Below are 17,340 nucleotides of genomic sequence, written 5' to 3' on the forward strand. Positions count from 1 at the left end.
ATGTCTGAACATGAGCTTCTATTGTTAACCACCCTCAAAATGTAAAAAATAAATAAAATTAAAAAAAAAAATGTGATGGAGGGCGCACTCATTCTAATTACAACCGTCTCAAAACCTGGGAATAAATTACTGCCATGTTTGTCAATATAAAAAATACTTAAATTACATTAACTAAATTATACTACTTCAGCTGATTACCATAAATTGCTCCTTCTAGTTACTGCACAGTATGGGGCACCAAAATATGATTGCAGCTGAACAAAGTCATAAAGATCTAGGATTGATAAGCACATATTTCTGCTCCATTGCCGGCAAAACCATGTGCGTTGGTATTACACCTAAGTGCACAATATACGGCAAATTACTGGGGACCCAAAATAAAACTTCTTTAGATTAAGTTTACAGGGCTATTTTTTTTTTCAAGTAGAAGCTTGACGTTTGTGCTGTGACAAAGTATGTCATCAATAGCTTATCCTGTTTTAGAGGATCTAAGGCTTGCCTTCTCTCTAAGGCTAATTGGAAGGCTAATTAGAGTGACAAAGTCTCCTCCATAGTTCAAAAGCACTCTTATAGCCAGTATAAAAAAATGTGCTAATTTTCAGCAAATTATATGTCATCTTCCTTGATCGCTGCATTGTGATGGTTGTCCATTTGTCTACTTCCAAAGAAAATAAGTCTATTGGCATGTCCTTATCATACATCATATTCATCAATTTTTACCTAAATTTCTCTTTTGTTATGGTAAAACTGAGAATGCATTGCAAAGAGCTACACATACGGTCAAAGTTTTTTTTTAAATGATTTCTGGTAAACTATATTTTGCAGAACTCTGAAGCATGTCTTCATTTTGATAGATAACATCATTCAAATATTACTGCCCAGGGTGGAAAATACTGATTATTTTTGAATAAAACAAGTAATTAAAATGAATTTTTAATGGGTTGTGAATGACCCACAACATTTTGTTTCACAGTAGTCTACTCCATGAATATTCACAAAGAAAATATTGAGAAATAGTAATCTATTGAAAGATAATGATTTGCAGAAAGTATTAATTTCAATACAATGCACAAAACATACCTGTACCTGTACAGCCTGTATTATTTATGAATTAGAAAGCATGTACTTACAAGCTTTACATACACAAAGTACCGTATTTGCTCGATTATAAGACGACCCTGATTATAAGACGACCCCCCAAAATCTGAATATTAACTTAGGAAAAAAAGAAAAAGCCTGAATATAAGATGACCCTAAAGGAAAAAAGTTTTACCAGTAAATGTTAATTCATGTAAACTATTTTTTTTAATAAAAGCTATGATTGAGAAAAATATTTTTTTTTTGTTTTTATTTCTTTTATATTTTCTATTGTATTTTCCAACCTGTCCCCCAGTTACGCACATCTGCCCCCAGGCTTGCCACACCAATATGGCACTGTGGCCCATGATATGCCTTTTAACCCTCTATATGCCACTGTGCCCCATGGTATGCCTTTTGACCCCCTATGTGCCACTCTGCCTCCAGAAATGCCTTATACCCCTATATCCCATTCTGGCATTTAGGGGGTTAAAATGCATATTATGGGGCAGAGTGGCATATAGGGAGGTATAAGGCATTCCAGGAGGCAGAGTGGCATTAAGGGAGTTAAAAGGCATTATATAGAGCACTCTGCCTCCAGAAATGCCTTATACCCCTATATGCCACTCTGGCATTTAGGGGGTTAAAAGGCATATTATGGGGCAGAGTGGCATATAGGGAGGTATAAGGCATTTCAGGAGGCAGAGTGCTCTATTAAATGCCCCCTTAACGCCACTCTGCCTCCTGAAATGCCTTATACCTCCCTATATGCCACTCTGCCCCATAATATGCCTTTTAACCCCCTAAGTGCCAGAGTGGCATATAGGGGTGTAAGGCATTCCAGAAATGCCCTACACACACACACACACACACACACACACACACATACACACACACACACACACACACACACACTTACTTACCGGTGCTTCCAATTTCCTGGTGTATTGCCGGGGCAGCGGGTTGACGTCTCATTCCGCGGCAGCCGGAAGGAGGTGGAGTTGGCAGCGGGGGTTTGTATGCGTCCGTCGCAAATACCTTCCCCGGCTGTCAGAGATCAGGAACTCTGGAACAATGATCTCTGACAGTCGGGGAAGGTATTTGCGACGGACGCATACAAACCCCCGCTGCCAACTTCACCTCCGGATGCACCGGTAAGTGTGTGTGTGTGGGGGGGGCGACGACAGGAGGATCCAGGTCCCCTGCAGCGGTGCGGGGGATCTGGATCTTAGTCTCCTAATCAGACCTCTATTTGAGGTCTGATTAGAAGACGACCCCGATTATAAGACGAGGGGTATTTTTCAGAGCATTTGCTCTGAAAAAAACCTCGTCTTATAATCGAGCAAATACGGTAATTAGGATCCTTCACACAAAAACAGTGTACTTGTGGTTTACTATAACATTGCTCATGGGTCTCCATGAATATGTAGGTTTTGAAGGTGCATTTGAAGCTTTCTGGAGGTAATCCAACCAACAGAGAGTAACACGATAGAAAGTGTGAATTCGCTAAACCAGATCTTACATGTGAATTGAACTCTTCAACCTCTCTGACACCAATATGCCTTATGCAAAGCCAAATCAAGCCATTCTTGGAGCAAAAGCTTTCTGTGTATTGCTCTTCAGAATACATCAGAAAGTCAAGGAGTCAAAATGTTAAAACCTCCAGCTTAGTAAATATAACGTGTTAGTGTTGAGATGGCAAAGGTAGAATAATGGTAATGACTTAAGATAATATCTAACATGAATTTGATAACTATATGAATTTGATAGATGCCATTGAGAGAAATAGCACTGAATGCAAATTAATGACCATGTGCCAAATAACATCTTTAGCTACCACTAGTATGTGCTATGAATTTATATTACATAAAAAAACCATACACTGTATGTATGTACACACACACACACACACACATATATATATGTATACACTGTATCTATATACACACACACACACTAAATAAATCAAATATGTGAGTCCTCACTTGTGAACACAAGCACACTGCACATCTTATAACATCTTAAACACATCTATAATATGATTCACATGTAGGTATTAATGTTATGGGGTGCTCCAGCAACAAAATTACTTTTGCCAATCATCCATATCAAATGTAATTGTATCTATCTGTTCAGGGAATGAGAGCAATTACATCTTTAATATGTTTCCATTTTATATTTCCACATAAAGACATGACTGGCAGTTCTTTACAGGTCCCTGAACCTCATCCAAAATGAAACACATCAGATATCAGTGAAAGCGGTCCAGGGAGGGTTGATCATACTTAATTATTTAATACTATTATTTTGAAAATGAAATAAACAACTGCCGATGGAAATTAAGTAACAGAAAAATGGGCCAAACTAATTTGGTTGGAATGTATTTAATTCACTTTAATAGGGTATGTTCACAATCACAAAGTGTGATTTGTTTTCAAATCTGGAATCTTAAGGATTTGCCTTGAAAAGTGTGCACAAAAATCCAAACTATAAAACAGATTAACCTGTGCAATTGTGCGGTTACTCTTGAAAAGTGGTCTACTACGTGGACAATACTGATCTAGAGAAACATTCACAAATTCACCATTTCAAGCAAGTTATAAGCAAAAATATACAGTATCTCACAAAAGTGAGTACACCTAACATTTTTGTAAATATTTCATTATATCTTTTCATGCGACAACACTGAAGAAATGGCACTCTGTTACAATGTAAAGTAGTGAGTGTACAGCCTGTATAACAGTGTAAATTTGCTGCCCCCTCAAATATACTGTATTGGCTCGAATATAGGCCGCACTTTTTTCCCCCACTTTAAGACTTTAAAGTGGGGGTGCGGCCTATATTCGGGGTCTAGCGCCCGACGCCCGGGACTGCAGTCCCGGGCGCCGGGCAGGCAGCGGGGTTAGGATACAGATCCCCCGCAGTGGTGCAGGGGACCTGTATCCTACTGTCTGATACGCTCAGACAGCCTCCCCTGCCAGCACTTCCCACGGGGGGGGGGGGTGCCGGCACGGGAGGTTGTCTAAGCGCATCGTGCGGATGCGTTTTACCTCTGCACCCCCCCCGGACTTACCGGTACTCCCGGGTGTCTTGCGGGGTCGGCGGGGGACATCTACGCAATACAACTTCCGGTGCCGACACCGGAAGTTGTATTGCGTAGATGTCCCCCGCCGACCCCGCAAGACACCCGGGAGTCTGCTCCGGTAAGTTGGGGAGGGGGGGCAGTGGCAGCGGATCTCGGGGAGGGAGGGCAGTGGCAGCGGATCTCGGGGAGGGAGGGCAGTGGCAGCGGATCTCGGGGAGGGAGGGCAGTGGCAGCGGATCTCGGGGAGGGAGGGCAGTGGCAGCGGATCTCGGGGAGGGAGGACAGTGGCAGCGGATCTCGGGGAGGGAGGACAGTGGCAGCGGATCTCGGGGAGGGAGGACAGTGGCAGCATATCTCGGGGAGGGAGGACAGTGGCAGCGGATCTCGGGGAGGGAGGACAGTGGCAGCATATCTCGGGGAGGGAGGACAGTGGTAGCATATCTCGGGGGGGGCCAGAGTGGCAGCATGTTTTTTTGGTGCTTTTTTAAAGAAAAAAACTTTTTCTTTAAAAAAGCACCAAACTTTTAGGGTGCGGCCTATATACGGGGGCGGCCTATATCCGAGCCAATACGGTAACTCAACACACAGCCATTAATGTCTAAACCTTGGCAACAAAAGTGAGTACACTTTTCAAAAGTGAGTGATGTGTTTCATTTTGGATGAGGTTCAGGGACCTGTAAAGAACTGCCAGTCATGTCTTTATGTGGAAAAATAATTCATTAACTGTGCTCCCAAACCAGTGCTTTTTAGCCCACAGTGAAACATGTTCATCTTTTAAATGTTCACACCAGCCACACAGTGGTTTTAAATGGTGCATCATGCACCACTGAACTATGGGTTGGAGACTCTTATTTACTGACTATAAGGCAGCTTTAAAGGTAAATTCTGAAACCTACATAGTAGTTTATAACAAAAAATATCTGCTAAACAGTGTACAGTCCTTAAGGCTGTATTACAATATATAGTTGTTAAAAATCAACAAAAATATGAATTTCACCATATTTAACATTGGGGGTCCATAATAGGCTCCATTAATTTACTCCAGTCACATTTCATCAATGCAATTACTATAATCATGCCCAACAAGACTTGGACGTCCAAGTGTTGTCTTGTCTTGGTTCAAGGGGTCAAGGGATTTTAGCAAGGTTTTGTGTGGCTCAACTATATATGCTTGGCTCAACTGTGCTGTTTTTTTTTTTTTTTTATAGAGAAAGTACAGATTTCATTTACCGTTAGGAAACAACGAGGTTAAATCTATTGCTTATGAAAACACTTATTATAATATTCCAATATGTTTGCAAAATTCTATATCATGAATATACAATTATTGTTTATATCGCTGTATGGTTTGGTAAAATTAGAATAATGTAGCCTTGTCATATGATATCTGTGATCTGGGACACGTGCCACACAATAATGCATTGTAAAGCTCAAGTGAACTCAATTCAATCATAATGGAATTATTCTTGACATATTGTAAAGCATATGCCTCATTTTAATTCTGCAACATGGGTTATGTCTGTTCACTAAGAACAAACAGAGGCATATTTTTTTTTTACAACTTGCTTGGCACTAGGGTTATCAAACTATAAAATAATTGTGTCATTCACCTTGTATTATCTCTGCGTCTTAACATTTCAGACTTATGTTTTCTATATAAACTTTTTTTATATCTTATTATGTTGATGATATTATCAAGATACTGCAAAGCTCACAATTATTATTATTATTTTATTTTTTAGATGTTTTTATTCAAGTAGATACTAGATTCAAGCTGGCAAAATCTGAAGCAAACCATGGCATGCGCCAAATCACTTGACCAGCATAACCAAGGAATGTAAATTGAAAATGTATATAGTATTGTGAGCATGCAGTAAATCGCTGACATACAGCAGTCCCACCAGTGATGCAGCAGCAAGATGACATACAGCACTGAGATCACTTTCGAGTTTGAAAACCTAACAGCAAATAGTAGAATCAAATGTCCATATTAACAAAAATGCAAAAGTTCCCTGTTTGGGACTTGTGGTAAGACGTATAGACCATATTTGGCCCGGGGGATTCTTGTATCATTGAGGAGCTAAGTTTGAGGTACCCCTTGTAGCATGTATTGGTTTGCTAACATAACAAAGAAGCTCATGGTGGCACCTTATACCAGCTCAGTGCCCTAGGCAGCTATCTAATTAAGCTATATGGCATAGCCAGTGCTGTTATTTGAATAATGCATTTAATGACATTTGGAAACGTTTTTTAAGCTTGTCATTATAACAACCTAGTTTATTACTCAAGAAAGAAGATTTCCTAGGAAAACAGAAGTAGCAGGCCACCTCTGTTTCAAATGCCACTCGACTTGCAACATCATCCGTTTAATATTGTACAAAAGCATTTATGGAGCCAATCTAATTTATGCAATATTTGGTCATCTTTAATATATCAAATGACATTATCTAGAATAATTTTAACATTACCTCCTGGAATCATATGTATTTTAGAAGAGCACTGTGACTTCACATTGAGTTACTACTCCCCCGCAATTATCAGCCTCCTTTTATAACTATATACAGTCTGGGTTCATTAGAAGCAACACTGGCAGTTCAAAATAAGCAGAGTGTTTTTCTCTTCCACAGAATGTCTCTGTTTCCATTTATAGTTGTGTGCAGTCACATTGCAATTGATCACATTTTTAACAGCTTATAACACTGATTTCAATCCCCCCCCCATGGTATTCTTTTTGGCAGCCCTAACTATTGTACCTTCTGAGCTGTAAAATAACATCAAGCTCTAAAAGTTTAATTATTTCTATCTCTTCTAGATTTCCAAATAATTTCTTACATGTGAACAGAACAAGTGGCATGTCTAAAAAGAGAAGCAAACAATAAATGTTGAATAATGGAAATAAGGCAAACGATTGTGACATATGGGATTTGCTAGTACAGTTTAGTATAAGAAAAATAATAGAACAAAATTTGCAAATATGCATTTTGTATATATTTGCAGAAAAGCAAAAAACTATCCGGGGACAATTAAAAAAGCATTGGTAATTAGACTTGTTATTGCACAAAGATCCCAAAAAATTTGGTGCATTCATTTTCTGAGAAAAAAATTTGATTCCTGCCCTTTCGGTTTGGATGAAATTCAAATTTCACTCTTGCACTGTCACAATCTCATTCACTCTCTCTTAATGTCTCCCTACCTTCTCTGCTGCCTGCTTGGAGGCTGTCCCCATGTGGCTTGCCGTGGCTCTGCTCTTATAACGTAGACGAATTTGTGAAGAAAGAGAGGTGCAGAAATACTTTCTCAGCGAAATTGTCTGCAATATTCTCACCTCTTGGAGTGCTTCTGCAAAAGGGCAGAGCCACAGAGTGCCACACGGGGACAGCCTCTCCCCCTGTTCCTCCAATAGGGGCAGAGGGTGTGCGCGGAGGCTCCGCTACGCCTGGTTTACAGAGCGGATACGGGGAGAAGCAGACAGGGAAAAAAACGCAGAACAAACAAAGACAGAAGAACAAGAAAAGGGAAGAAAAGAAGCAGCACTTTTGAAAAGGAGACAGTGCCATAGAAGTGGTCATCAAAAAAGGTAGGGAGACATTGAGTATGAGCATGTAAGGGAGAGAGTGAGTGTGTGAGAGCAATGAAAGAAACAAAATGCACACAAAGATTCGGAGCTCTCCGCTTGTTTGTTTCATGGCTGGTCCCTCCTCATATTCGGACATTCGTATGAATTAAAGAAATTCCCAAAATGTGTTTAAATAAAAAACTGCACAAATCCAAATGCACAAGTCTATTGGTAATTGATGAGTGTAGCAGGAGTATTGCCGATATCCTCTGGGATCTGCCTTCTACAAGCATCTTTAAAGATATCAGCAGCAAACACTACTGTTTCAGATAGCTCTTACTTAAGTAATTTAGGACAGTACTATAGCTCCCTTTGTAAAGCAGACCAAATGGTAACAGACAATGGACACATTATTGGGCAATGGACACGGTTTTTATTCCATATAGTTTAAAGGGGAAGGTCTAAACAAAGAAATAAACATTTAAATTTGGTAATAAGCTAATAGAAAACACGTATTTACATGCAACAACCAATTAGCAGAGCACAATGTTCCCAGCCCAAGGCTTGGATAAGACGGCCTAAGACAGAAACCTTTGCAATGAACCCCCACTGTGGAAAATTAGAGTGGCACATTCCTCTTTATGTTATGAGAAAGGTGATCAAAATAGAAGCGCCTACCTTCTCTGTGTTATTTTGTGGGGAACCAGACAGGCAGCCAGGCTTAACCTTTGTACCTTTCTTAACCATTATTGTATGCTACTTCTGCTGCTGATCCTGTGACGCCTCCCACCTTTGCTGGCACTCACTCTCCCAATCCTACTTATCCCACTCTGCAGTTGTAGTATACTGCTATAGTACTGTGGATGAAAATGGAGGTCTTCTACAAGACATATAAATAATTTGGAAGTACAAGGTTATTTTTTACTTCTTTTTATTTCTTCTGATATTTGATTTTTTACTTCCCTCTATAGCCTTGTATTACTGATCGCAGTAAAGGTAATTGTCCTGCAGAGGGATGTCATTAAAGGTCCCTGAGGGATCCCAGAGAGAGACCTTTTGAGAACTCTTAATTCTAAGGGTGGTGTCAGCATTGACACCACAGGAAAGACCACAGTGATTCTGGCTCCTCATGATGTACTAAGGTGAAATGTCACCACTGGTACATATACTTTAGGACATCATATAGATAATTTAGAGTACAATCTTTAGAACATAATGCACATTGGTGGTTAAAGATGGTGATTTTGCTACATGAATTTACAAGTATCAGAAAAATGGATCACAGCCTGCTCAGTTCATCAACCTTTGACTAAATTCTTATCCTCCCTCATATTAGTGCAGGAGGAAGTGCTATATCGGATGTGTCATGTATCTGTGGTTGCTGAAAAAATTACAGAGGTGGATCTAAATACATCCCTAGATAAAGGATAATTTTTAGGACAATTTTTGGAAAAGAGCCTTCGTAGGAGAATTTGACAACGGCTATATACAAAATTACAAGAATTCTTGTGTAGCAGGGTAAAAAGGAGGCAGTCAAAATGGCTTGCAGTTCATAGAATATGTCCATTTGTTGGAATCAAAATAATGTGCAAGAGGCAGTATGAGAACCATGGATGAGTAGAAAACCTAATAACGTTAATAAGTTTAAAAAAAAAAAAAAAAAAAACTTTAGGTTGCCAGGCTACACTGAACATGACTCTTGTTAGGAACAGAGTAGAGTGTGAGAACAAAGCTGGCTAACAAGACCAGAATACTCAGAGAGGGACTTCCTATTCCACGCACGAATACAGGAGCAGGGAACAAATGAGGCACAAATAGGAACCAGATGGAAAGTGAATGTGACCTAGCAATTTCATCCTGGTGTTCAGACAGAATGGTTTTCAGGGAGATGATTGGATATTTGCTGGATAGGTCAAGCATGTATAAACTAGACTTAGTATAATGAAACTTGTATTGTGGATTAAAAATGGATGAAATCACCCGCTTTATAATAAGGAATAAAAAGGTGAAACAAAATTACGATTTTTTCCCCCATGTTGAATTGCAGTCCACCTGTCTTAAAACGTGTTGTTTATTAAAGCAATTTTTGGAAAGTGAGATTAGCAGAGAAAAACCTGATCTAGCAAAAGAAAACCATAAGCAAAAAGTGTCACAGCTGATTTTAAACAGACACTGTTTTGCTAAAATTACATTTTTAAAGATAATTCCCCAAAAAACTGTGCATTGAAGGTTGCTTTCTTTTCAAGTTTCACTAGGACATCTCCTGTATAAAAAGACACGTCCCGAGTTCAGGACTCAATTATTCCTTGGAAAATAAGGGGCCAGGAGATCGGTGTAACCCCACTTCGCGCGACCAAGCACTACTAGTGCAAAAGGAAGCGTTCCCCGAGACAGATGTTTAAAAAGAGGTAAGTGTATGTGGTAGTTAGTTAATCTGCACTTTTGGGTGTCATTTATAACGCTAAACATACATTTTGATTGTTAAAATTAACTTACCCCAAATTCATCACGCCATTGATGTGATTCTTGAATTTCCTCAGCTTTCTCTGCAAGGTGCTAAACAAATAAAAAAAATTAAAACAAACAATGTATTAATATTATTGCTTTCATTGTTAAATAATACATTCATTATTTTGTTTTACTATGCACAGAATCGTGGCTACGGTTTAAAAACTAGCAATCTTAAAAATATCAGTTGCAGTATCTAACGAGACCGCTGCTAATTCAGTTCATGCCAGCAGCTATTCTATATGCCGTTGGGCATTTTAATTACTCCTACACAAATCTGTAGAATATACTAAAAACAAAAGAGATTGTGTATATTTTGCCAGGGGTGGGATTGCCAGTGGACAACTGACCCCCCCAGGGCCTATGTTACTCAAATAGGGCCAACCCATTTGGTGAGGCAGAAGCTCACAATGCAACATAACTCAGTAGCAGCAAGGCTGCTTGCAGAATACGTGAGCAGATACATAGACAGGCTCCAGGTATGAAGGTGTGTAATATATTGCGTGTGTGTTATTTACATTGGGGTGGGGGGCGCAAGGACAGCATCCAGAAGGCACCAGCACGCCCCTTGTACCCATTACTTCAAAAACACAAACTCTTCTAAAGTTACTTAGGCTAAAACATTTAGTCAATAACTTTCTACTGTGTGATTTATTGATCAGTCTGTTAAATCATCTCCTGAATCGGAAGAAGTAGTTTCCCGCTGCGTCATGTCATTACGAGGAAAATCAATCCGCATTTTACGTAAGTATGCCATGTGTATCATAGGGATAGAAAGTGACCTTTCAATTAAGCAATGCACAACTTTGGAAGTTATTATCATCATCATTATTATGGTTATCTATTGTTTTATATAGCATCACCATATTCTGCAGTACAATGGGTAGACAGGACATTACAAGTTGTATATACCATAACAAGTTGACTTACAGAAACAGGTGAGGAGGGCCCTGCTCAAAGAGCTTACAATCTAGAGAACTGCATGTGTATCCCCTACTAAAATCATATATTAATTGTAATTATCCTTAAAATAAATGAATAGTTTAACATAGTTTAAAAACATGTATCATTGATTCAAAGTATAAGTATATAACTATCTTCTCCTCTACACTTAAGCCAGCAATACTGCACTTTTACTGCAGCATTGCAGTATTTTGTAGAAGCATTTAAATAAATGCTCTGAGACGGGATATCCATTAATGTGAATATGAAAAACTTGCTTCCAGATTCCTGAATGAGCCAACTCGGAAAACAATCAAAATATTAACTCTCTGAATAACATCTGCATGTCTCCCTTCTGATGGACCAGTAAGCAAATAAATCCTTTATGGAGTCAAGTTTGGGTGATTTCATCCAAATTATTCAGACCCCTCACTTGTTGACGGAGATACAGTCAAGCTCTGTTTTTAAAGATCTATTGTGGTGCCTATTTGAAGACGCAAAAAAAAAGAATCTCTTGAATATTATCTGATTTGTGAAAAGATCAGTTCCCTAGAAAGGCTATTCATCATCGGATGGGTAAATCCTTTCTATTTTTTTCCCTTTGTCTTTCTTTCAACCTAGCAGACAGTATGCGTCGACATTTGATAAGACAACACAATAAAAAAAACCTCTCATATATGCACGCACACACACACTGCCATTATATTAAAAATAAAAAAATAGACACCTAGGGAAGACTGTTATATTATGCAAAACTACAGTGGAATTGTTATTTCATCTACACTTTAATCTTAAAAAAAACACCTAGTATTTTTTGGAAAACTAAACAGTTCACGTATTTTACTACATGAAATTCAAAAAAGCGCTAAAATATTGTGGTATTTTAAGGTCTTTAAACCCCAAAATCTGCTTGTACCCGATAGGGTATTTGCATGTGATATAGTCTGCACTTATGTCCCCTCACCCATGATCAGATATGGGCAGATTGTTGCTCTGTTCAGTACTAACCAAGTTGTTAGAACTGGAAAATGGATTGGAATGGGCCCCCTTGGACCAATGGGGAAGGGGGGTATGACTGCTGGCCTATGCAGGAATGCCTTGTGTACCTCTCATTCGTTGGCCATTTTTACAATTTTTTATCAAGCAGGTGTTTAAGTAGAGGTGGCATATTTCAACCAGGATCAGCCAGGGAGAAGATCTGTATTTTATGGGGTCTTGATCCAGATCTCCAGCTCTCAAGGGGTTAAATGTTATTCTTTGCCAAATGAGATGTCCATTCTGCCTCTTTCTCCTCTTGCAATTATTTATTGATGGTTTTATACATCAATTGATATAATAGGTGTCAGGAGTCTCAGAGTGTGTTTGTTGTATACTAGATATAGTGGCATCACATTCTGGAGTGCTGTATAATGGGTAGGCAGGAAATAACAATAACTGTATTGTACAGCAGGCTTGCACTCTAATTCCATAGACATGGTGCCTATGAGTTTATTCCTAAATTCAGCTGTGAGGGGATAATGCACTGGGGGAGTAGTAATGCATGCACCAAATGCTTGAGGAAAAGGGATTTCTTTTTTTCTTTCAAAATGTAAGCTTTCACAAACATTTAAAAATGTTACTTCTGAACAGGTCCAGACTGCCCATTTCGCAAATGCCTGGTGGGCTGCTGGTTGACATCACCCAATACTCTGTAGTGCACAGCTGCCGACAGAATATGCCTGGCCACACACTTCCTAAGCATAAAAATGTAATGTGTGTCTGAACATAGATAAGAGGTCAGCCGCACTTATGTCATTTAGCGTCCTCTGGCATTAAAGTGCCAGGGCTACCTAGTAATTCCAGTCTGACCCTGCTTCTGAATGACCATGGCCTTCTGTAACAGTAACTGTTTACGGCACAGAGGTATTTTTATGCCAATGAGTCACAGACTTAGGTTAAAGAAACAAAATTGAATACTTTCTAATGTTAAAAAAACTGTTCAAACTCATAAAAATGGTAATTCACTTTGGTAAATCAGATATAGATTTTAAAAACATTTTTTTTTAAAGAAAAATATACTTAAAGTCAAAAAAGTTATTCCAACTCACGTAGAGGTGGATAAGTGAGCTATTTGACAATGCATTTGTGATTCAGTATCTCAACTGTCTGCAAAAAGCTATTTCTTATGCCATTATATTCAACAAACCTCTGTATAAATACTTTTCTGTAGTAATTCTGTGCAGTATACTTAATTCATTGCTATGTTTTTTTGTGTTTTTTTTCTTCTTAAAGAAAGGAGGTGTTTAATTAGGATGTCTATCACCTAATATAATCACCACTCAGTGGAAGGAAAATAATCATGTAGCATCAGAACATGTAACAAAGCTTGAAATCTTCTGGAAGAATTGTACAAAACCCATAGCTCTTTTATGTCTCAAACAAAATGAAATTACACTGTCATCCCATGTCTTCTTCTTTTGAAAGTGTTTTTTTCTTTTTTATATAAAAAATATTTTTTTTTTTTTATAATACTTCCGATTGTCTAGTTTGTTACTGGTCATCTGTGGCACTCCTAAAGCTGTTCAACCAACTACCAGCCAGAGAAGTAAGGAATCCACATATGCCAGCATTCTAGGGTTACATATAAAGTGTAGTGTTCCAAGAGAAATGTTCAGCTCTACTATTCAATACACTCCTGGTTTATTGAATAGACTCCAGCGTGACAGGGTTATAGAGATGATAATGATGGGTAGGGCACCTTCTCCTTCTAATCAATGGTGATTTTTTTTACAGACTAAAAGTAATGAAAGAAGCAACAAGCAATTTAAGTTAAGGCAACAACTTCTTGCGATTGATAAGGTCACAGTCTAACAAGGCACTTACTGAGAAAGTTAACTTGTTTCCAATTAGCAAAGGTTCAATACAAACGGATACTAAATAATGCAGAGAAAACCACAGAATGTCTAGCATGTTAACAGTTTTCTGTGACAGTCCTCAGGTACACTGTCAAACCTAGCCACGGCATAAAGCTGAAACACAGATACACCAAGGACATCGCTTCTGGGAAGCAAGTTATTTTGCAGCTTAATTAAAATAATAGATGACAGATCTAAATGGAAGAATCTGGTTGTTTGCAAGGTGTGACAGTGGCTACTACTTGAATAATATTAAAAAGTTAGTAGCCAACACTAAATAAATGTACATGTCATATAAAAACTTAGGTATTTTCTTGAATCTTTAATACATAGTTCAATCAATAGAATGCTTGAGAAGGAGATGTTTTATCACAACATACCTGAGCAGATTTACCCCCCTAAATAATAATAAACATGTTTTAGAAGATTGTATTTAGACGTGGTCAGACTGTATTTGCAGTTAGTTTGGATATATTGCAGAAAATTATCTAGGAATAATTCAGCTGAATTTTAGATTCAAGGCATAATGGGGAATGGGTGTGAAACTTCATTAGCAGCTTTTTTAGGCAATGGGAAGAAAATTGTAAAGTGTTGTATATAAAAAAAACATGTTTTCAGGTAATTTACAAGTAGCTTTGGGGCTTAGTTGTTCAGAGATGCTCTGAGCAGAACTTTTATTACTGCTATAGCAAAAGCAGTACTAGGTATATGGAGTGACAGTGGACAGTGGCGTGAGCAAGGTGAAGCCATGTGTGAAAACTAAGTACATCTTATGATTCAATAGCTTGTAGAACCACATTTAGAAGCAATAAATTATTGTTTTCTGTATGACTATTAGTCTCTCACTTATTGGGACAGAAGTGGCACAGGTGGCACAGACATCTTGTTTAGGGGCAGAGAGGGCACAGACAGGTTATCTGGGGGCACAGGCAGGCTGTTTTGGGGCACAGACATGTTTGGGAGAACAGATGGCACAGACAAGCTGGGGGAAAACATGGTACTGTGTAACATGTTGCTTTTAAAGTTGGGATGTCCTGGGGGAATCTTCCCTACAGGGCCCTGTGGCTTCTAGGTACACACCAGGTGTGGCACATGGGCACCTGAGCTCGACCATGCAACAAAACATATGGGATGGGTTTCCAAATATTTCCAGGGCTGCTTTTCATTCTCAGTCTGGCCCTGGCATACAATCTTTGCAGCTTGAATTTATCTGTCACTAATTAACTACACTACACTAGATTTCCTCTTTCCTTTCCTTATGTTTTTCCTTACCCTCTAGATTGTAAGCTTGCAAGCAGGGTGCTCTTAACCTAATGTATTGGTTAGTCTGCTTTTTCTAGTCTTGTTATTACCCTTGCATCTATGTAATGGAGGAAGTGCTGCATGCATTCTTGGGGTGATATAATTAAAAGATAATAATATTAATAGGCCAACATAACAAACGCTCCTTCCCTATAAATCCCCAAGTCTTCCATGGAAAACCCTCTCCTACTGACTCTGACTGTGTTGGTCACACAACCCCCCAAACCAGGATTACCCTGTTCAGCAACCACAAGGCCCTCGTGCGAAAATTGTCCTGGGCCTCCCTATTTCACCAAGCAGCATGTCAAATAGTGCCACTTTTGCCTTAAACAGATTGTGACTGTCACCTTTGCCCTAAACGGTTTGTGGGTGCCTTAGCCCCATGCAGCTTATCAGTGCCATCCTAACCCCCAGCATACCTGTGCTTTGCCCTCAGCTTGTCAGTGCCCCCAAACAGCTTATCTGTGCCATCTTTGCCCAAATAGCTGTGTGTGCCATCATTGCCCTCAAACAGCTTGTCTTTTATTGTCCCATCTGTGGCATATTTACCCCAAACTTCTGGTCTGTGTCATCATAGCACCCAAACTTGGCTGTGCATTCTTTGCTCCTTGCCCACCTCCAACATATACTCTGACACACATATGTAAACACACTTAAACAAATTACACATACTAACACACACACTTACTCATACTCACTAAGACATACATGCACTCACATATACATTCATGCTCACACACACATTCATGCTCACACATCCAAACTCTCACACTTACACATAGACATCCATGCCCACACACACATGCATAGACATCCATACCCACATACAGTTATACATAGCCATCGATGATCACATACAATTGTGCAGGCATCCTTGGTTTCACCGCAGGGTCACGTGACATAACGTGACCACGATATAATCCTGTCTCCACATGCCGGTTCAAAATAGTTTAGTTTAGTGTTTAGCTATTGATTATTTTAATCTCAAAACACCACTAAATGAGTTTGCTTTGTGTGCAGATCTGTACAAGGTAATATTTAGGAAAAGCAACACACCCCCTTTAAGGATTATGTTTACACATTATACATACCAACCAGAGTTTAATTAAAATGTGAAGGTGGCTCAAGGATACATCACAAATAAAACCCTCTGCAGGCTACTTTTCACACAGAGAGATCTTTGATAAATCTGAGCCTTATAATCCACTTACATTTAGCACAGTGTTTTTCATATTATTTATGGTAGAGTTTCTGGAAGAGTGTTATTAAGATGTCGTAAAATCCCCAAGAGGACAATCCATCACTGATCAATATAGAGAGTGAATAATGGACATTCATAATAGGCTGCGATGACAGAGAGAAATTGAATGGCAGGCAGGCTGAGGTTAGAGACTTAGATGTAGTGATGGTGGATGTAGTATGCCCACACTGTCAATCTCACATGGACTGGAGTCACTTCATGAATATCAAGCAGGAGGAGCATTTACTACTAAACCTACCAGGTAAGTAAAAATATATTCCCAACACAACACTTAAAATGTATTTTATTTAAAAAAATAAAAATAAAAAAAACAAGAGTAATTACTACTATTATATATATAGTATATACATACACACATATTGTGTACACTGTATATCTCAAAGCATATTCAGATACAAAGTCTTAAAGCTAAACCAGTTTAAATATTGGTAATCAATATAATCAGACTTAATATTTACCCAAATTCTCATTAATGTTGGGGTTTGATTAAAATATGCATCATTACTTTTACAAATTTAATATTAAGTACAACTGCATTGACATCATAATTAAAACAAGTTTCTTAACCATGTACTTAGGTGTACATATACAAGCTGTTTTTTTGTTTTTCTAATCATTAGAAATAAAGAATTACAAGGGCAGAGTTTTACAACATACTATCAGAGGTAAAAAAAAAACTGGATATTTCCTAAAATTATATTAATGCAATGTTTGA

At 38.6% G+C, this 17,340-nt stretch overlaps 1 protein-coding gene across 4 annotated transcripts in view; it reads right to left on the reverse strand.

The window, feature by feature from the left end:
* CACNA2D1 (calcium voltage-gated channel auxiliary subunit alpha2delta 1) overlaps positions 1 to 17,340 on the reverse strand; it is a 247,077-nt gene that overhangs the window by 131,367 nt on the left and 98,370 nt on the right. For all 4 annotated transcript variants that reach the window (XM_053465052.1, XM_053465051.1, XM_053465049.1 and 1 more), the window contains exon 4: positions 10,215 to 10,274. In XM_053465052.1, coding sequence (XP_053321027.1) covers positions 10,215 to 10,274 — 60 coding nt within the window. The remainder of the gene's footprint in view (positions 1 to 10,214; positions 10,275 to 17,340) is intronic.

Source organism: Spea bombifrons, chromosome 4, assembly GCF_027358695.1.
Source record: "Spea bombifrons isolate aSpeBom1 chromosome 4, aSpeBom1.2.pri, whole genome shotgun sequence".
In the NCBI taxonomy this organism is placed as follows: domain Eukaryota; kingdom Metazoa; phylum Chordata; class Amphibia; order Anura; family Pelobatidae; genus Spea; species Spea bombifrons.